Source organism: Rhinolophus sinicus, chromosome 3 (assembly GCF_057876585.1).
Source record: "Rhinolophus sinicus isolate RSI-liver-muscle chromosome 3, RSI-T2T, whole genome shotgun sequence".
Lineage (NCBI taxonomy): Eukaryota > Metazoa > Chordata > Mammalia > Chiroptera > Rhinolophidae > Rhinolophus > Rhinolophus sinicus.
This window is the reverse complement of record NC_142503.1, coordinates 45,682,066-45,704,231: the sequence shown is the minus strand read 5'-3', so window position 1 is coordinate 45,704,231 and position 22,166 is coordinate 45,682,066. Positions and strand designations below refer to the sequence as shown.

The window sequence follows — 22,166 nt, the reverse complement described above, 5'->3', positions numbered from 1 at the left end:
AATATAGACACTGTGCATGATCTGCAACCTTTCAAACAGGGGCCTCAGGACATTTTTTCCATTTCAGCACACCTGAGACATCCCGTACAGCATACTGGTAACAGTGACTCAGTTCAGCAGTGATTCAGAACTGGGGTTAGGCTTAACAGAATTCTCTAAGGGGATGTACATACTTGGGAAAAATTCCTCAGGTGTTTCTGGTGGTTGGTGGGGAAGGATGAGGTAGTGTGGGAAATGGTGGTTAATCCTACTGAAGTAAAAATTTAAACAAACGAAAATATAACCGTAATTTCGATTGTTAGTAGCCAAACTTGATTGCACACGAAAGTCACATGGGAAGCTCATTAAAACTTCAGGTTTCTGTGCCTCATTCCCACAGATTCTGATCTATAAATCTGAGGCCTAGGAATCTACAGAGTTAAATTCACTACTAGAAAATTCTGAGGCAGATGCTAACAGGTCCACATTTGGAGAAATCTGGATTATCAAATACTCAACTGCTCATGAACAGAACATCCTAGGAGCTTGATTAGTAATATTTTGTTAGCATATTTCTTGGATCTTTAAAAACCAGTGTAAGAGACAAGAGATAACAAGTGCTGGAAAGGATGTAGCGAAGAGGAAACTCTTACACCATGTTGGTGGGAATGTAAATTAGCACAGCCACTATGGAAAACAGGATGGAGGTTCCTCAAAAAATTAAAAATAGAGCTACCATATGATCCAGCAATCCAGTTCTGGGTATATATCCAAAGGAAATAAAATCACTCTCTCAGAGATACCTGCACCCCCATGTTCATTGCAGCATTATTCACAAAAGCCAAGACATGGAAACAACCTAAATTTGTATTGACAAATGAACAGATAAAGACAATGTGGTATATCTGTGCACTAGAATATTATTCAGCTATAAAAGAGGAGATCCTGCCATTTGTGACAACATGGATGAAACTTAAGGGCATTATGATAAGTGAAATAAGTCAATCAGAGAAAGACAAATACCCTATGATCTCACTTATATGTGGAATCTAAAAAAGCCAAACTCATAGAAACAGAGTGTAGAATGGTGGATGCCAGGGGCCGGGGATTGGGAGAAACGGGGGGATTTTGGTCAAAGGGCACAAACTTCCAGTTATAAGATGGATAAGTTCTGAGGAGCTAATGTACGACATGGTGGCTATAGTTAACAATTCTGTACTGTATACTTGAAAGCTTCTGAGAGAGTAGATCTTAAATGTTCTTACCACTACCAAAAAAAAATGGTAATTATGTGATGTGATGGATGTGTTAATCAACCTAATTGTAGTAATTATTTTTCAATGTAATGTGTGTTAAATCATCATGGTGTACACCTTAAACTTATACAATACTATGTGCCAATTATATCTCAATAACTTTGAGGGATAAAACAGCCTGAGGACCAAAAAATGCTACGTAATGTGATAATGTGTGCTTTCTCATGGGAATCCATTTTTGCATTGATATTCAGGCCTTATAAAAAGAATCACTGAACCCGTGGCATATGTGGGGGGTTTGGGTTTGGTGTGGTTTGTTTTTTTTTTGTTTGTTTTTTTAGCTAGGATGAATTGAGTTTTATTTTTCATGTATCAATTGTCATATCAGACACGCCCTCACAACTTTCTTATCCTGACCAACAGTTCCAATTACCAAACCTCATGAGTCACAGCTTCTATTTCACTGTCACAGATGCTGTAAAATGATAGTCAAATATTTTAAAGCTAATGGTGGCAAGTGTTGTCCTGAATAATACATAGGCATATATTATAAATCGAGTTAAAGTGGATATTTTTCTCTGATTTTCCTTTCATTTTCATTTTCATTACAGGTTCAATATGGAATTTTTCCAGATAACTTTACATTCAATTTACTGATGGATTATTTCATAAAGAAAGAAAATTACAAAAGTAAGAAATGAATCCCAGGTCCATTTATAATGAGGCTTCAGCTCCCAAAGGGAAGTAAATGTAGTCACTTGCCCTTTTTTGTTTCTTAATGACATTTTACATCACTCTTTCAGTCAGAAATAGATTCGTGGTTGATTTATTATACCATTTGGCCAGATAGGAAAATCGTGTCCAGGTTTTTTTTTTCTGAGTTTCTCAAGTTTATTTGTTCATGTCTCTTTAGGCAAAGAACAGTGAATTTAGTGAAGCAATAAACGCTGCCTGAGCCCCCAAGGCTGGTTACGATTATAGTGATGCTGTTATTAGCTTGCCTTTTTTTAGCACCATCAGCTAACTGTGTTTTATTTAAATCACTGTTGTTGTATTGTGTAAAATATAAAATCAGTTGACTTTTCTTAGGAAACACAGTATACTATCTGTGAAGGAACGTCATTTCCCATCGCTAGGCTTTTATTTCCTCATCTGTAGCATAAGTGGATCTGTCATCTCCGAGATATCTTTAACCCCGAATTCTCTGAGCCCATGAGATTAATTTAAAGTAACTTTTAACTTCAGCTGCAATAGGAAGGCCAAGGAAGGAGAGGGATTGCAGCAAACTGCAGAGCGCTCAGGTGGGACCCTGCCAGTTCTACTGCAGCATGCTTGTGCTTGCAGCTCCGCAGACAGTGAGGAAGGAAAGAGGAGGCCTTGCTATTTTGTAAAGAAACACAGTGGCTCTCCCCTTCTACCGTTTCATCCAGGCTTGGTACCAAGGAGCCATGAAAGAGCCACACCTGTCCTAGGGGCGTTACTACCTCAGGAACATGGATTGGGCTGGTGGTCACTTACACGTTTATGACGTCTGTGATCCTGTCTTTGGGTCCCATCCCCTCGTCCCTGCACGCCAGCACACTCGGCCTATCCCGTCGCATTAGGCTGGGCACTGGGCATCTCCGCCCTTCGTGTGGGCTCTTCTCTCGTTTCTCTCCTCTGGGTCTCTGCTCCGTCTTCTCTCTCATCAGACTTGCAGTTGCTGGCTGCCAAAGGATGTTTGTTGCATATTATTTTTTGAAATGTTATTAAACCTTGTCCATTTCTTTCTCCATTTTAAACATGCATTTCCTGAATTCAACTAAAAGATAATTGGCTTTTACAAAATCTAATTTTCATAACCTAGTCTCTGAACATCAGATTTAAGAATCCATATTACTGTATCATTGGAAAATTATGGAAAATTATGTAGAGGCAATTTTCTCTCCTCACTCTCTCTGAAGGGATGGTGGGAGGATCAAAGAAATTTTTCCCCCCTAAATACGGAGTAAATAATTAATATTGAGTATTTTTTAAAATAAAGTTTTGATAAAGGCTGTTATTATTTGGCAAAAACTTAGAAAATAATATACTTTTTATTGTTGTTAGGATAGGAAATATCAAAGTACATAAATGATTATGGAGGAAAAGGAAATTAATTATCCAGGCCAATCTAATTTTACTTCCCCAGTTGACTGAAATGCAGACAATAAATAAAAGACAAAGTCAGTTTGATTTATTTTTCATGTGTAATTTTGGATTCAGTAGTGAACAGTTATGAAAACTGAGGGGGTTTTTTTGAACTAGATTTTTAGCTTTAACTGTATTCTTTAAAAATACTGGTTTATTTGGGTTTTGCTTTGTTTTTGTCTTTAATCTCTTCCAGGTCCTCATTTTGCTACTGACTGACTAGATGATTCCCTTGTCTGCCCGTCTGTCTCAGTTTCCCCATTTGTAAAAAGAATATAGAAATTCTTGCATGTGGCCTCATTCAGAACCATGACAACATGTACAAAACCAGCTGGCTAGGAACAGCTGCAGATCACTGTTAGCTCTTATAATTATGAGTGTATGCAAAAACCGGTGAAGAGAGCAACTCAATCAATTAGTCAAGAATATTTTTGGTTTCTGTTATGTTGCAGGCACCGCATTTTAAACCAATATTAACATTCTCTAATTGAACAACAAACATTAAGCAAATTAAGGAATTGTTTGAACTTGATTTTCTTGGCTTCTATCTGTGTTGTGGAATATTGAGGGAAAATGAAAATTGTTCAAGGTCTGATCTCCTATGGCCGGCATTCACGTGGAAACAAATATGTTGTATATTATACTCAGGGGCTTGTAATTTATGAAGGAGCATTTTCTTTTCCCTTTGTTCAAGTCTTTTAAACTGAACTTGATTATCCTTTTTATAGTCATTTGTTTTCTGTCTTTGAAGTAATACCTGGGATTTAGGATTGCCTGTAGCATTTGTCCTCTTTTGCCCTACCAGGAAGAAGTTCCCAGTACACAGAATGGGGCAGTCAGCCCAGCCCTGCTCTGCTTGTCAGGATGACCTGGAAAATATAGTGGTCTCCTTCCTGGATGCCTCGTCTCTTCTGTCTGATGGGCATGATGCCTTCAATTTGCTTCTCAATTTTTGAGGCATTTTCATGTGTATTATCTTGTTGGGTATTTCTTTTCTGTATTTGTTGGACTGTCCGACAGGTATTTTTTTTGGGGGGGGAGAAAGTGAACAGGACTTTTTTATTGGGGAACAGTGTGTACTTCCAGGACTTTTTCCAAGTCAAGTTGTTGTCCTTTCAGTCTTAGTGTGGAGGGCGCAGCTCAGCTCCAGGTCCAGTCACCGTTGTTAGTTGTAGGGGGCGCAGCCCACCATCCCTTGCGGGAGTCGAGGAGTCAAACCGGCAGCCTTGTGGTTGAGAGCCCACTGACCCATATGGGAATCGAACCGGCAGCCTTCAGCGTTAGGAGCACAGAGCTCCAACTGCCTGAGCCACCGGGCCGGCCCTCTATCCAAGTTTTTTGAAGTAGGTGGGACAAATGGTATCTTATTATTATGAAGGTGATGCTAGATGAAATTCAGTGATTTATTCAATGTCCTCGTGGACAAGGGTGCAATGGCACCTGAGTTAGTGCATACTGGTGTGTACAATAGAAGCTAAAAGTTTGGGAAAGACCTAATTTGTAGAAGAACTGGGACCAGAGCCCACATTTTTCACTTCTTAATTCTGCCTATTTTTGTATCACACCCCACTTTCGTTTTCCCTCCCCTCTCTCCTGCTCCACCCCCCCCCCCCCCAACTCCAATTCAAGCCATTGTTCTCAGTCTGGTTGGGGAGGATGCAGCCCCCTGGCCCATGTTGGTGTTATGAGCCTTGCACTCCCCCAGCTGAGGCAGTCGGTCAGCGGCTGCTCACAGCAGCTCACGTCATCGTCTGTCCACTCACTGAATCGAACCGGTGACCTCGGTGTTAGGAGCACAGTGCTCCAACCACCTGGGCCACCCGGCCCCCCACCCCCAAAATCCCACTTTTTAAGAGTGTTTATACCAGTAGTTACAGATTTGATGAAGTTGCCTGCAGCTAATTTCCTCTCGCTTTTACTTTGATCGTTTTGCCAGATGCTCTATCTGTGGTTTTTGAGGTCATGATGCAAGAAGCCTTTGAAGCACCTTCCACTCAGCTCCTCTCCCTCTATGTTTTATACCATTGCCTGGCAAAGAAGACAGACCTCACTGTAAGTGATCTACCTTAAAGCAGTACCAAGGGCCTTAGGAAAAGCAAATAGCAGCTGCTCCATAGGGATGAGGTGGCCAGAGGCAACCTCGGCTCAGAATCTTCCAAGAAGGTATCTGATGTGCAGCTCTGTGGCCATGTACAAACAGGAAGGAGTGTTCAGTCTGTACATTGTAGTTACTGGCTGCTAATGAAGTGGAACTGGATGTCCCTCTACTCAGGAGAATCTCCCGTGAAAGTCCTTATGCACATTTTGAAACCTGAGCTAGGCTAAGTACACCCCTGATATTCAGAAATGGGTCGCTGATAATCAGTAAGAGCTGGAGGTGGCATAGCAAAGAAGCAGTGAGGTAGGTGACTTTGACCACAACCTCAGGTATTAGATACCGATTATTTAATTTGTATCAGTATTTTCCTAAGGTTACTCTGGGTCAATCCATAATACTAAGTTTTGGTATTATCTCTTGGTTTAGGTATTTAGTCATTGTTTATTGCTATCCTAAGAATAACAACAATAACTAATATTTAAATAGCACTTATTTGATACCAGGTGGTGTTCTTGGTGTTTCAAGTTTATTACTGCATTTAATCCTTACAGCTCTATACAGATGAGAAGAATAGAGCACAGAGATGTCAGTTAATAGCATGAAGCCAGGGACTGTGGTCCCTATTCCACCCTTAAACCTCAAATATAACACCAAAAAAATCCTACTTTGAGTACAAACTGAAAAGGTTGTCTGGTCCAGCCTGCATTCTGAAGAATGTATGGTGTATTTTGCTTTTCTAAGATGAGTGTTACAGCCTATGCATACACCATATTCACTAGTTCATTAAATATATATTGAGCACCTATGACATTCCATACATTGCCAGTGCTAGTTATAGAATGGTGCGCAAATATTTCCTGCTTACAATCTAAGAAAAATACAGGCATTTAAAAACAGTAAAACAAACACACAAATACAAAATTATAACAATACAAAGATGTCTGTGAAAAACCTAGTATTGTAGGGAATCTTTGTTTGTATTCTAAACTTAGATAGGTGAGTAAAGTCTTCCTTAAAATATTTGTTGGGTTAATATTTGAAGGATGAATAGGAATTAACTGGCAGAAGAGGGAAAGAAAGTCTAAAAAGAGGAGAGGAAGTAGCATGTGCAGGAGCCCTGTGGCAGATGGAACATGGTGAACAGAAAGGGGCTGGAAGAAGATAGGAAGGTAATCAGTGTTGCTGCCACAGAGAGATGGTGGGAAGGACGTGGGGCGAGATAAGGTTGGAGAGTCTAGGTCATGCTAAGGCACATCGTCTTCTTAAAAGTACTGAGAAACTATTGAAAAGTTTCAGCAGCATGGAGAGTAACATAATCAGATTTGTATTTTGAACAGATGCCTCTGGCTGTAATGTGCGTAAGAGATAGGAGCAGCGTTGCTGTTAGATGGTTTTGGTTGTCTGAGCAAGCGGTGATGGTAGTGTGGGGACCAGAACATGGTGAAGTTGGAGAGTAGCCGAGGGACACATTTGGGAGGCAAATAACATGGTGAGGAACTAGATATGGAGGCAGGGACTAGGGGACAAATCTTATCTCCTCCATTTCTGACTTGTGTATCTGGACAGAAGAGTCGCCATGTGTTTGCAAAGGGAACTCTGGAAAAAGGCTAGGTTTTATGAGGAAAATCTTTAATTTGGCTTTGAACATGTGCATCTTGAGACAATCAAGAGATTTCATAAGAGAAATTGGGATCTTAATGGAACAATCTGGACTGGAGATATAATTTATACATCCACATGTAAATATCTGCAAATGAGCCACAGGGCAAAAAGGAAAATCAGGAATGTGTGGACCACAAAAACCACGGGAAGAGAGTGGTCTACAATGTAGAATGCTTCCGAGGAAGATGAGAACGTCTAAAAAGTTCATTGTAAAATTTAGTGGTGTGAAGGCACCAAATTATAACCTGTGTTTCTGTAGCATAATGGAGCAGGAAACCAAATCGAAGTGGATTGCAGAGTGAGTGAGAGTTGCGGAAAGGAGGCAGCTTGTGTAGGCAAGTGTTTTGAGGTGTCGCTGTGAAGGGGAGTGCAGCAGAGGGAAGAGGAGAAATGAGGGTTTGCTTTGTATTAATGGGAAAGGCAGACGCATAAAATGGAAAAACCTTGAGGACATTGGTGAAATAGCACCTGACTTAGTCTGTGGTACTACATACGACAGAAGCTAACGGCTTGGAAGAGACCTAATGCTTTAGCCATGGTTGCATTATTCTCAGACAAGCTTCAGAAAACCCTCTAGGACATTGTTTGTTTTCATGCATCTTTTTAAAAGCCCCTTTGGAAGTATCACCAATCCAGTCACCGTCACCACCCTGCTCAGCTCCCAGCTCAGCAAGGATGCTGCCTACTTGGATTTTAGTGCCTAGTGCATTCTGACACTATAGATCATTTTTCCCCTAAAGAAAAGAAAAAATGTTTTTAAGGTTCCCTATTTATTATTCACTGGGCCCATTTTCATACAGTTTATATGGGAGGAAATCAAACCTCACAGTGATTTGCTTTTGAAAGTGAAATGACCTGATCCTTAATTGCCAGCAATTTTACTTAGATGCGCTGCAGAAGTACCTGTGGAGGTTTTGTGTTTCTCCCAAGGTGTTTGCTTTTTTCAGACCTTGAGAAATTACACTTTTATTGCACAAAGGCCATCCTAGTGTAAAGGTTTGTGTGCCATTAATGCCTGGGGTGCCTCACTTAACACCCGGCTGCAATTGTCACCTGCATACTTCCTTCATTGTCTTCCCCCCCCCCCCCCCCCAGAGTGCAGAGACCAGGGCAGGGCAACCTGAGCTCTTTGTCTGCTGTATTTCCAAGCCCCATCAGGGCTCAGGCTGTCGCCTACTCATCTGGCACCCAGAAGATCACCACTCGTGTCTGGGGAATTGCCAAAGCTCTCCTGTGGGCCCTGCTTTTCCAGAGAGCCCCCCCCCCCCCCCCGTCACTGCTGATGCCATTCTGCAGCATGCTTTGCAATGCTTATGGTTTTGCCCCTTTTTTCTTATGTCTCAAAAGGCTCCGATTTTATTGAAGTATAATTTTGCACCCTGGGTTGAAAGAAACGATCACTAAGTGTTTCTGATTGCCTAATTTATTTTTGAGAGCCACTAATCTATCTAAAAGCAACATAATGGTTGTATTTATTTTAACACTGTGAAGTAGCAGTCTTATCATTGCTGAATTGTTTAAAATTCAAAAGCTTGCTCCATCACGTCACAGCGTGTGAGTGAATGTGGGGCTGACAGCATGTTACATCTGTATTGATTGTCTCAAGGCAGTGTTGGCCCAGAGTGTACTCTTTAGTTTTGTCTTGTTTTGCTTTTCTGATTGTAAAAGGAGCTCTTGTTCATTGCCAACAATTTGGAAAGTAATGAAAAGTACAAAGAAGAAAACCAAAATTACTCATAATTTTATAAGCCAGAAATCTGTTAACATATTGGGTATTTCTTTTCTGTATTTGTCATTAAACATAAATACCTTTTACTTAAAAAATTGGGATTATAATCTACTTATAGCTTTGTTATTTTGCTTTTTTAACTAAATGCTATACCATGTTCTTTTTCCTCTGTGTCAATAAAAATCACATTTTTGCATAATGTATTCATTGGTTGGCTGGACGGTGATCTGGTCTATTCTGTTGCAGTGGGAAGAGGAGAGGAACTTTGGGGCGTCCCTGTTACTCCCCGGCCTAAAGCAGAAGAACTCAGTGGGGTTGAGTTCCCAGCTGTATGGCTACACACTTCTTGGTAAGCTAAGTGATCCTTACAAATACTGTTCTTCAGGGGTAGAACGAATGCATTCTTCTAATTCATAATAAAATTATCATTTGATTGAAATTTGCTAGTGAAATTCCTATACAACTTTCATTTTTAGGCAAAAAAAAAAAAGACTTTGATGGCCTTACAGTTATGACATAAGAGAATAAAGAGGGTTCTAAAACCTGTCATCACTGGTGCTAGTGGCCGTAGATTATTTTAGTGATAATCAAAGTGAGGAAGGACTAGAAAAAGGAAAGTTCTAGCCTTGTTTTGGGAGAACCAGCCAGTAGAATCTTCCCCAATATTCACAAAGACCTTTCTCTCTCTAGAGACCTTAAAGTCCAGGAAGTGAGAAATTAAGAGTTAGGGCTGAAGTCCTATCCGTGGTATTGTTTTCAGAGAGGGGGAGGAAACAGAGCACAGCTAAGAGGCTTTGGGAAAGCAGAGAGAGACTCATCAGAGCAGTGTCTGTGCCACGCAGGGGGTGGTCGCTTTCCTCGAGTGACCCAGTCACACTGAAATCAGACTGCCCTCTAGACAAAGGCTGCTGAGGCGTAGCCTCAGAACCGGGGCTGTGTGAAATCTGGGCAAATCAAATTCAACATTAAATGTGCATTAAATGTGCACTGTTTTACAGAGGTTTCTTAGATGCATATTATTATTCTTTCATTCTCTCTCCTAAGTGATAGGCATTTGAGAAAGCACCTTCTCTTGATTACACATGGCTTCTGCTTACCTTGGTTTTCTGAAAATCATCCAAGTTATAGCAATCTGGCTGCTTCTGAAGTGGCTCTTCACCAGCAAACTGCAGTGTGGCTTTCTTGGATGCTAATTCTGACATAAACTGACTCAGAGAAGAATTTCAGAGTTTATCAGACTGGCTATCAGACTAGCAAAAGAGATGACCACTTTTTTAAAAAATCACTTTCTCCTTATTTGCCATCTACTTTTGATGCTGATTTATATGTTTTTGCCATCAGATTAGTATTCAGGACTGTTATTCTGCAGGAGTTATTCAGGACGTTATGGCGGCTAAGAATATGTACTTTGTTATTGCTTCTAAGCAGGGGCCCCTGGGTGCTTTGGGTTTGGCGGCCATCAGATCAAAAGCTCTTTGCTTTCATTGTATCAGGCACTGTGTACGCACCCCCATGGAAGCAGCTTCCCAGAGTGTGACTGCAGTCTAGCCCCAAGCATCTTAAAGGTCTAAAATTAGCTGTCACCTGATAAGCTAGGTATATTTATGTCCTGCAGCTTTCCCAAATCCTTCCCAGGAAAGATGAGTGAAGGTGGATTTAAGACCTGGCCGCTCAAGGTGACTTTGGTCGTGAGTGCAGAAAGGGTTTCTGTTCCACAGGCGTGCAGAGACCGTCCCACTCCCGACCCATGGACCCTGCTGTCTGGGGTCCACATCTTGAGCTCCAGTGGGGATGATTTGAACTCCCAAGAGAGGCATTCATGACCTGAGATCCAAAAGGATGATGATTTTATGATTAAAGTGTTGATGAAGCTCGAATAAAGGAAAGAAGAGCAAAATGAGGGCAGTCAATGGCGTGTTTTAGAGCATTTCAAAAAATGTCAAACATTTCCTGGCAGGGAATGTTGCAGATGTTGACAAGATTTTCACTGTAGGGAAGCTGTGGAATTTATTTTTCTGGGGAAGATTTTGTTCTTAAAACAAAAATAGTATTTCAGTTGCTTGACTTATTTTATAAGGGTAGCTCCATGTAGAGGCAGATGTATCAGCCTCTCTACATTTCCCTCAGCCCTGTGATTCAGACCTCCTTATAATCTCACCAGCCCAAATGAAAAGCAGAAAAACAAGTTCATAAAATTTTATATTAAAAAACATATACAGTGAAATTTACCACATTCTGCATCATCCATCTGAAATGTCACCAAGGTGCTGGATTGGGATGAGGCTCTTTGTACAGATTTAAAATGCTCTTTCTTCGTTTCTAGAACTGCCAGCTGAATGTTCACTCGTACTTTCAAGTCCGTAGTCTCAGACATGGTGGGAATGCTTGCCTCAGCTTTCCTCATTGTTCCTTTTGGCCACAGGAAAGGTGGAACTGCAGCAAGGGCTGCGAGCCGTGTACCATAACATGCCTCTGCTGTGGCAACCAGGCTACCTTGACAGAGCCCTTCAAGTGATGGAGAAGGTGGTCTCTGCCCCGGAAGATGGAAAGCTATGTAAAGAAGCGGTATGTTCCTCGGCTCTAACTCAGTGAGCTTTAGCCCTCTCCTGTTCCTCATAAGTCAAGCTTGGAATTTATTTTCATTGTTCACCCCACCCCCACTTTCTTTATTTCTGTAGAATCATGTACTTATTCAGTTGAAAAGGAATGAAAAACCACAAACATTCTCAATGTTACTGATAAAAAAACACTAGAAAATAAGATTAATAATCGTTTTTACAGCTCACTGTCTAGGAAGAAAACTATTCTTCTCCCTTACAATTCAAACTGAGTTCAATAAAATACTGCACACCCCCCAGTAAAATCCCAGTGACAGCTCAGGAGAGGTTAAGATTTAATTTGAAATTTTTGGCTTTTCTGTATGTACCCTTGTAGTCCTGGGAAACTACATGGTAATTTTTTTCCCCCGCAAAAGTCAAGAGATGAATCTGGGGACGGGAGCTGGCACAGTCTCCCTTTCCTCCCATTCACCCATTCTGTGGTGGCTGCGTGGTGCTGGGGGGACCTGGACCAGATGTTCCTTCCGAAGTTCTGAGGACTTCACTTTGCCTGGACTTGGAAACTGTCCTCCCACCAGCCCCAAAGCTCATCTCTCTCAGTCACCTAGGACTCTTGTCCAAGCAGCTTTCGTGGCCAAAGTGAGGCCTGGAAGGACATTGGTTGTTTCATTACCAGGGAGTAAAAGCTAACTCTGAGTTTCCAGTCTGTGTTACCTTGACCCTGATCACTAGCGCTCACCGTTTGGCTTTCATTTCAGTCATGAGATGCGCACGTCGGTGCCGGTACTGGCTCCACTGAAGCATTACGTTCTTTGCCAGGCGTTTATAACAAAGCGTACACATTTCTAAATATATGTTCATGTTTAACACTGCTATAGTCAGTGCTGGTGATTGGAAATACAAAATTATACATAAATTGTTTGCCAGGGAAATATTCTTTCCAATCTGAGTCAGATTTGCATTCTTTGTATTCTGACTTGACAGGAATGCGATTTAGGTGTCAGCAAGAGTGGGATATGTGTCGGGTTTGGGTGTAATGTATGAGTGGCATTAAAAGGCCTGGGGATAGTTCCTGGGTTTTTGTTCTAATGTGACATGGACAGACTTAGTCGATTTCCAAGCAGGTGCTAATGCTGGCCTTGAGGTTCTTTCTGTGCCATCTCTGAGGATGAGGCTCTCCGAGGGTCAGGGGAAGTGAAAGTGGTGGGGGAGAGGGGTCAAAACAAAAATATACCCTCTCTTTTGGAGTTTACTTACTTTCTAGGTCACAGAAATCACCTCGTTAAAATGAATTCCATGTATGCCTGTCTGGCCTCTGCCAGCAGCTTGTGGGACTGTGCTGATCCCTAATGCAGAGCTACCCTGTGAGCGCAAGCCTTTCTCTGAGGGAGGCCCTTGCTTGCACTCAGCGGCTTCACCGTGCATTCACAATGGCCCTTTGTTGGTTGTGGTCTGCGCTGGTTTTGCTTTCCCTTTCTTCCATTTCCAAACCGATTGAGGAAGAAAGACTGTGTGTGGGGGGGCCGGGAGAGGGGTGGGGAGGGGGGGTGTTCTTTCCTGCCCCTGAGCATAAGTTTTGGATTCCTACCTGGTTGAGTAAAAGTGAAATTAAATGCCATTGTGATGATTCATGTACAAATAATTCTGAGCTTGCTTATTTGTACCATTTGTTTGTACTGTTTCCCATGCCATCCAACAGTGTTTTTAATGTAAAAACATGTAACCATTTTTATTTCCTATAATTTTATAAGACGAAGCTTCTCATGATTTTCTAGAGTCCAGTTTTTCCTTCCTTTCCCTCCTCCAGCCTCTCTTCCCAGTGCGCTGTCAGGGCCACAGGCTGACTTGTCCCCTGCCCCTCTTTCTGCTCCACAGCTCGAGGTGCTGGACAGAGCACTGAAGGCTCTGACTGCTCCGGCCCCTGCGTCTTCAGAGGAGCAGCCCCAGGAAGGGGAAGACAGCCAGGGCTCGGGAAACCTGGCGGAGCAGTCAGACATGGAGGAAGGCGAACAGTCCAGGCTGCCCGAATACCTGGACCGATTTAAGGTGAATCACACCTGAACGGGGTCCCTCTCAGCTGTGCATTAAACATGCCTCTCTGCTGTGGTGATAGACAAGCAACCCTTTCATGCATCAGTGTCACACACAGAGCATTAAAAACTGACTTCCAAAATTACATTTTTATTGCTTCATACAGGAAGTGGTCTTAAAAGAAATAAATGGAATGTCTATGCTCCTTTTTGTACTTGAGCTAATGGGTCACCATGTTGTTCCCCAGACAGCATGTCATTACCCCCTCATCCCTGTCATGTGCCTGATGGATAGGTAATATTATAGCTTGCCTCCTCAGAGCAGTCACCTGACTCCATCCCCGGGTGGAAAGGGTCTGGTCGTTTCTTCATATTGCATTAAACGTGCTTGATAATCCAGAAACGCAGGTAGAAATTACAAAGCCACATTTAAGTATGATGGAAATAAGATGCAGTCCTCTTCCTTTGCTCACCTTTGGCAGCTTTGTGTTGTGTACTAGGGCCATCAGAATTGCTCTCTTATACTACATGGAAGATGTAAACAAGTTTCCACTGTTTCTTTTCAGAACAGCCCCAAGCGGTCAAGCCACCTTTGGTAGCTTTCAACTGTATGACCCAAAACGCTCTAATCAGAGTCAGGAAGAAGAGCCTTGTTCAAAGTTTAATCCCTTGGCCTCTTTCTTGCTTTGTTCCTCATCTATTTTGTGCAAAGAGAAAAAAAGTACTGCCTGAAGGAGAATTCTTTGTATGAAGCAAAAAATATTTCCATCCATGCCAGCTGATCTATTGTATCACTTTGGGACAGAGAGATATAAATTTTGCCAGATTATTACATTTAAATCTTTTCAGTAATTATGTTGAACCAGCTCTGGGAAACCCTATTTCTCCATGTATATAAGGGGGATTCTATTGTACTTTTAGCACCTGTTTCTCTCAGTACTTCTATAAGGTCATTGCACAACTTCCCACTTTTATGATTTGACAACTGAGAAAGGTTAATTGATGTTCCCAAGGTAACAGAGAATTAGCAGTAGAGCCAGGTTAACAATATTCATACCTGTTCTTTCCTCTTAACTTTGCCTAACTTTGCAGACTTACTTAGAAAGGCTAAAAACAAAAAAAACAAAAAAGAATTTATTTAGCCCGTAGGTTATCGTTCACCATATACATATTGACCGAGTTTGTCACTCCACTCCTAAAAATTACCACCTCTTTCTCTTACTTCTTATATATTTAATCTCAGAGAATAGAAATCTGTGCCTGCATTAAATTCTCAGCCCTCACTCTTCCACAAATGCGTTTTTTTGAAAATCAAAGACAAGAGACAAATATTTGTTGACTGTTAGCTGTGTATTAGGCACCACTGCATTTCATTGGTGCTCCCTGTAGCTCTGGGTGGTAGGTACTGCTTGGCCCGTGTCACGTGACACCAAGATTGAGAGAAACCAGCCCATCGACTTTGGATTTGAACAAAAGTTTTCTGACTCAGAATTGAGTCCATATTCTCACATTCCAAGCTCTTTCCTTGGCCTCAAACCACATGGAGAATGCTATCCGAAAGAAATAATTCTCATTTTATATTTCCTTTTCTTTCTGTTGCCTGATTTTTATTAGTCTTGTATAATTTGGGGCCTATTTTTATATGACGGACCCATCACACTGGCCTCTGGCCACTCCTTGAAGCCCATGGACCTACCCACCTTCCGCGCCCCCGTTGGAACAGGCCCCGTCACCTGTACCAGTGAATTGCATTTGTTTGTGGAACATGGGGGGGGGGGGGGGGTATATCTAGGGCCAGAAGTGCCTCTCTCTGATAAGCTATATCTTGAAACACTCAAGTAGATTACTGTTTTTAGTACTTTATTTCTCCAGGAGTACAATACAGAACAAACCAAGCTGCCATTTCAGATGGAGCTGTAAGCAGGCAGTATGCAAAGGCTGACTGACCTTCAGTGAGCACAGCAGGTGGAAGTATATAATAGTGCAGGCATCATGGGAGCTGTTTAGCATGCCATTAGTAAGAAAGCCTTGAAATTATTTCCATCTGTTGAAAGGAACACGAGTTAGGCAGACATTTATCTCAGTTATTCTGAAGGAAAAGATATAGATGGGTTTCCTCCAATTCATCGGCTGCTTCTGCCATTTTGTTTGCATCTTTGAGTTCTTTGTTCTTGGAGTTTACTGCTTGGTTTGGTGCAAAAAAGTACAGAGTGGGAATGTAGATTTGTTATACTTGTGCCATCTTTGTGGTTCAGAACAAGAAACTACAGCATATGGAGTTCGCTTTACATTTGTCAATGAAGGGGAGGAATCACATGTAGTACCGTGTTTCCCCGAAAATAAGACCTAGCCGGACCATCAACTCTAATGTGTCTTTTGGAGCAAAAATTAATATAAGACCAGGTCTTATTTTACTGTAATATAGGACTGGGTAGAATAGAATACATAAGAGTGGGTCTTATATTAATTTTTGCTCCAAAAGACGCATTAGAGCTGATTGCCTGGCTAGGTCTTATTTTCGGGGAAACATGGCATATCTTAGCAAAATTGTTGGGCTGAAAAACAAAAAAACAGCAAAAGCTAACAGGGCCTGGATGACAGGTTCCCCACAGAGTGCCTTTTTCTGCAAGCAGAATATGTGGAGGAGATTTTGCAAGTGTCTTAATCTCTTTTCCTCTTTGTATTCTGCTCCTACCCCACACCCACCCCCCTTTCTGTTCTTTTTTTCCTTTGTTTCCAACAGGCCTTACATTCTAAACTTCAGGCTCTGGGCAAAGTTGAGTCAGGAAGCCTTTTGACTCTAACCACGCAGCTCATCAAAGAACAGCTCCCCACCTGTGAAGCAGAGGACATCGCAGCCTATGAGCAGAAGCTGCAGCGGTGGCATCAGGAGCGAGTGCACTTGATTCAGAGGGAACAGGAGCAGAGGGAGAAGGCGAAGCAGGAGCACCAGGCTCGGAGAGCAGCGGAGGCTTCTGCCTGAGGGGGCCTCCAGCGCCCCCGCCCTGTCGCAAGGACGTCACTAGACCCCGTCGTGGGAGGCATTGTGACTGCCATGGCAGCCTCCACTTCCTCCACCCATCTCTCCTTTTCTTAAAGCAGGCCACTGTGGTATAAAAGCCATGATGTTTACATAGTAAGGCACCGTGATTGCCCACCCATAGTGCCAAGGGCTGTGGAACTAGGAAGGTAGGCGGTGGTCAGACTGAAGCCACTAGCTAAATACCTTAGAGGGGGCTCTTGAGGCTTAGGGTGGAATTCCTGGGGGACAGGGGTCAATTCTGAACATCGAAAGTCTCTGATACCTGGTGATGGTGGTGGGAGAGGCCACAGTTGAAGTACTGGGTCTCACACACAGTTTTTGGATGGTCTCTCTTCGCAGCCAAGGCAAACTGCACATTCTGAGACCTTGTCCCCCTTTTCCTCTGTGCTGCGAGCACTAAGCCTGAGCTGGGTGTGGGATGCCCACACATCCCCACTTTCTGCTTCCCCCATCTACCCTTCCAGACCTGAACTCGGAGAAGTTCAGTACCGGAGCGAACGCAAGACCCACTGGCTTTCAAATTTCAGGAACCTGTAGTAGCATTTTTAGACTGTAAGGGCTTCTGAGGAGAAAAGTAGCCCTAGCTCTGAAGCCTCCTTGGCTGGAAGTTTCTCCATCATGTTAGAGGAACTTTTTTCCAAAGCATTGTCTCAGCTCCTTCATCAAGTAAGTGAAATGAGCCTTTTGTGCACTCACACGCACACACAACCACGTACAACTTGTGAACACACATTTCAGTCAGACAAATTGGAGAAAATGAGAGATGGGATGGTGCTTTTGGTGTGTGGGAGACATGAGTAATTGTTACACTGTCAGGTAGAAAATTCCTTCCTGAAGTTTCTCTGTGAAAGGGGTTTGGGGCAGCTCTTGCTTGCTACGTAATTTCACTTTTAAGTACAGTAGTGACTTTAATTCAGAATTGTGCTGTTTTATCAAGAACCTATGGAAATAAATGTTCTGGGATTGTTTTGGTGTATTCTTTATCTTTTGGGGAAGGGAAAGAGACATAGGGAATCTCATCATCATTATAGTTACTATGATTTTGAAAAACACATTATCAACCCTCCTCCATTAGACTGTGGTATTTATGGTATTTATTATAACAGCCACCACAATCACTGCCACTTATTGAGGACTTACTGTATGCCAGCAACACCAGCAACCCTACGAGGGAGGTACTAGGAACCCCATTTCTGAAAGGAATCTGAAACTGCACCCCGTCTGCGGTCAGGTTGGCCCTGCTCCTCACCCTCCGTGTTGCCTCCATATGTACTTGCAATACTCAATGCCCAGCACGGGACCCTGGAGACTACCAAAGCTGACTCTCACTGAGGTAGCGGGTTATGACTCAAAGTCAGTTCCGACATTTTGATTCAGCCACTCCCTTATTGTATCAGGAGGAAGGTTCAAGGTAAATCGAAAGGCACATTTTGCTTGGGAATGACGATCACACATGATGGTGCCTTCACTTTCCCTCCCGAACCATCCCTGTCACACTTTATTTCCAGTCCTGCCTCCCAGGAGTTTTCCTGCTCCTACTCCTTGGGATTCCGTCCACCCTTGGAAGGAATTCCCATCTCGCTTAGGAACCTCTCCCCTTTGAGAGTCGTTTCCCTCTAATCTACTACCCTTTCCCCAGGCTCTTCCCTCCTGAGCAATAGGATACCCTTCCACATTCCTGGATGATTGTGAGATCTAACTACAGTTGTCCTGTCCTTTTCCCTGATACCACCTTCTGTATTTCTCCCATGTGGATGGAGAAACTTCTCTCAGTACCCCAACCTCGGGGGATGACCTTAACTGTCGATGACCTTCCTTCTAGCTGACATACCATAGTCACAGCCAAACCTCCAGCCGCAAATCACATATCCAAGAGCTTAGAACCTGAAGTCCCCTTCTCCCACTCTCCCCTTTCTCTCATCCCGTGACTTCTGCTGAACCAGCTTTTCCCTGTAACTGCCTGCAAACCCTTAACCTTTACTCTGTCACTCAAACCCTTGATCAACAGAAATCAGATCCTACTTGCCCTTCCCAGCCGGGGCCCTATGGTTGGCTGTTTCACTGATGCTCTCATTAGCATCTTTCATTTCCTCTCAATCCCTTTATCTGGCCCACTTACCATCCTTGGACCTACATCCTTGGACCCACCTGTTATGGGTTGAATTGTGTCCCCTCCAAAAAAGGTACGTTGAAGACCTACCCCCTAAAATCTTAGAATCCTTAGTTGAACATACCGTCTTTACAGAGGTAATCAAATTATACTGAGGTCTTTAGGGTGGGCCCTAATCCAATATGACTGGTGTTCTTATAAAAAGGTGACATTTGGACAAAGACACAGACACGGAGAAGACAACCATGTGACTATAAGTGGTGCACCTACAAACTGTGGAAGGCCAAGGATTGTCACCAAACACCAAAAACTAGAAGAGGCGAGGAAGGATTGTCCCCTAGATCCATCAAAAGGAGCATGACCCTGATGACACCTTGACTTTGGACTTCTAGCCTCCAGTATTGTTCTGTTCTTTTAAGCCACCCAATTCTTAACACTCAGTTATAGCAGCCCTAGAAAACGAATACACACCACCGTTTGTTTTCTGTTTTCTTCTGACCTACTTTGTTGGTATACAAAGTCATAATATTAGGCTGTTTGATTCCTCTACAAATTTACAGCTGTCCTCATCAACTCGATAGTCCTTTCATTTATCTTTTATTGACTCTGCTTTTCTACTTGGCTGAAGCCCCAGATGTTTGCCCCCAGAACTGTGAGCAGATGTTCCCGCCTCCTACTTTATCAAGAAAATTTAAGCCACATCATACCACCTTCGTCTCCCTCCTTTCTATCGTAAAAGTTCTCTCCATCACCCCCTCCTACTTCCAAGCGATGCACATCCCCTCACTCCTTTCCAAGGTTAGGTTCTGAATTTGTGACTTGCTTGCATACCTGCCTGCTCCAGAGCCATCAAGCCTTCCCTTTCCATTTTGTATGATCTCTACCGATTTCTTCTTCCAAGTCTACAGTCTTGTTCAAGACCTTCCCTTTTATAAACAAAAAAGCTTTTATCCTGCCATCAGTCATGCTATTACCCTATCACCCTCCTTTCTTTCCTCATGAAATTCCTTAAAAGGGTATCTTCACTTACTGTCTAGCTGCTTGTTCTGTGGATCCCGAGAATTTGGCTTTTGCTCTGCTTGCTGCTTATCAACTGCTATGGTCCTTTTCCCCTCTGCTCCATTTATGTGATACACCACTGACGAGCCCCTTAGAAGCCTGGTGACTGCAACGGACAGTCTGTCTCTGTTCTAGCACTGCTGTCATGTGCTCACGAGCATTTGTTTGGCCTGTGCTGTGTGCAAGGCACCATACTGCATGCTCACATAACACAGGTGAGTAAACTATACATCCTACCCTCAAGTAGCTTGGGTTCTAGTGAGGGCGAGGAGGCAGCACGTAGGCACCTGTCAATGCACACCTGAAAAGTAGTAGACACAGGAAGTGATGTGGGTGTTCACAGAAAGCACTTCAAGGCAGAGACAGGAAGAGCTCTAATGATGGGAAGTCATCGTCTGCTTTGTGCTTTAGTCACATAGGGCTGTCTCACCTCGTCCTGGGCTAGAAACGGACTTCCTCCCCTCGGAGTCTTGTGTAATGTTCAAGAGAAATTATTTTAAGTTGACTTGAAATGAAGAATTCAGACTAGTACTGTTTTGGCCAACACCCTCCTTGGCCAAAAAAAAAGAAGAGTGATGGAAGAAGAAAAAACAGTGGTGAAGTACAAATACCTTACTCCCTTCCTCTTGGGGCTGTGATGTCTTGGCACCAAACTGTGCGTTTTGTTTTCATACCTTGTAGCTGGCTTTGGATATAAGATATGCATATGGGAAAGTTGCTGTAGATTTTCCAAGTAGTCAAAGGCCTTGAAAATGACTTTCTTAAAGTCATTGTTTTCGCTCCAAATGAAATAGCATCTAGTGAGTAGAGGCCAGGGATGCTGCTAAATATCCATCAGTGCACAGGACGGTCCCCATAACAAAGAACTGTCTGCTCCAAAATGCCGATTGTGCCAAGGTTAGAAACCGTGGCCTAGGATATACGAGCAGAGCACCCACAGGGATTTTTGCAGTGACGTAGATGAGAGCCAAGAACAATGTTTGTGCGCATAGCTCATTGCAAATGATATTTCTCAGGCAAGAAACATAATTCATGTTAGTTTCTTGCCTAACTGAATATGAGTATAAAATAAGCAGTGATACAGGCTGGACATTATTCTTCCTAAACAGAGTCCATTATGGCAACAGGTAAATGATGATTTATATGATTTTGCTGTCCGGGATATATAACTGAGACCAGGAGTCTTGAGCCAAAGTGAAGCTGTTGTGATGTGACTTCCAGTGAGTCAGCGGAACCCTACGCCATTGCACTCAGTAGTGTCTCTGGGCCTGTGTAGGGACCGAGTCCCAAAGAGCAGTTTCCAGGCTCTCAGCCTCACGTGGAACAGTGCTGACTCAGGTAGTAGATGACCATCAGCTGTAACTAGTCGGCCATCAGCTGTAACCAGTTAGCCATTGGCCACTGATACAACTGCGGGGCTGAGCTAGCAAGCGCGGATTGCAGCTAGCAAGTGGGGTAGTTGGTTGGCAGAGAAGTGGACGGCAATTGTGGATCGTGTGGCTCCTGCTTCCTGTGTCTCCAACCCAGCCGCCAGCGAGAATATAGTGGTATGACTCCCCTATCTGTGGCTCCATGGGTGTTCCTTTTTGGCCTCACCGTGTCCTGCGTTCTTGTGTGGGGAGCAGGAACTGAGACCCTCCATGACAGCCTGCATGGGTGAGAAAGGGATGAAGTTTGAAATGGGCTCAGATGGCTTCCTTTGGCTTTAGTGAATCATAAAAGCAAAAAAAAAAATGTGGTGTGATTGTATTTTCATTAAATGGTTAGAGCTCAACTTTTCACAGTTCCACTTCAGAGTTGAACTTTTCAAACTCTGAGAACGGTAAAATTTTCAAATCTTACTTTAGAAAATGGGGGCAGAGAAAGAAATGCTTTTCAATATAGTTATGTCAGGAAAAAATGCATTTTATTCTAAATAACAGCTTCTTAGCTTGAAAATAACCTTTTCTTTCCCCATTGATTTGGCCTTTTTGCAGCCTTTCGGATGTTATTACTTGTATGGTAGCCAGGACGTCCAAACAAAAGGTGGTGGTAATGCCCAAACTGTGGCAGTTACCACTGGGATCTTTGTTCAAAACAAAGTAGATAATACTTAGGATGTGTATTTATTGTGTGTGAATGTTAGGGATTCCAGATCTGAGCTGGACATGTTCAGGAAACAAATTTTATTCGTACAAAAAAAGCATCTGGAAATAAATTCCGTTATGGGCTTTAAATGCTAGATCAAGGACACAGGGAAGATTTATAAAGGCTTTATAAAAGGGGTATTATTTCCACTGAGGTACCCAGTGGTAGGAGAATTTTGCTTGCTTTTTTGGCTTCCATGATGTTTCATATTTGCAGAGTTCAAAATTGTACTCCTTGAAACACTTCCTGGAAATGAATAATTTTACAGTGGAAAACAACTTCTTTAGTTAAGGTTAGTCTGATGGATGTCATTAAAATCTCAGTGATGATTTCCCACCCTGAGTGC

General features: G+C 42.8%; 1 protein-coding gene across 1 annotated transcript in view; it reads left to right on the top strand.

Annotated features, from left to right (window-relative positions):
• The window catches only part of MRPS27 (mitochondrial ribosomal protein S27), a 74,026-nt gene extending 56,534 nt beyond the window's left edge, over positions 1–17,492 (top strand). Inside the window, exons 6-11 of the mRNA XM_019728090.3 lie at positions 1,847–1,925; positions 5,341–5,456; positions 9,140–9,242; positions 11,316–11,458; positions 13,327–13,497; positions 16,225–17,492. Coding sequence (XP_019583649.3) covers positions 1,847–1,925; positions 5,341–5,456; positions 9,140–9,242; positions 11,316–11,458; positions 13,327–13,497; positions 16,225–16,464 — 852 coding nt within the window. The 3' untranslated portion in view covers positions 16,465–17,492. The remainder of the gene's footprint in view (positions 1–1,846; positions 1,926–5,340; positions 5,457–9,139; positions 9,243–11,315; positions 11,459–13,326; positions 13,498–16,224) is intronic.
• Positions 17,493–22,166: the final 4,674 nt, after the last annotated feature.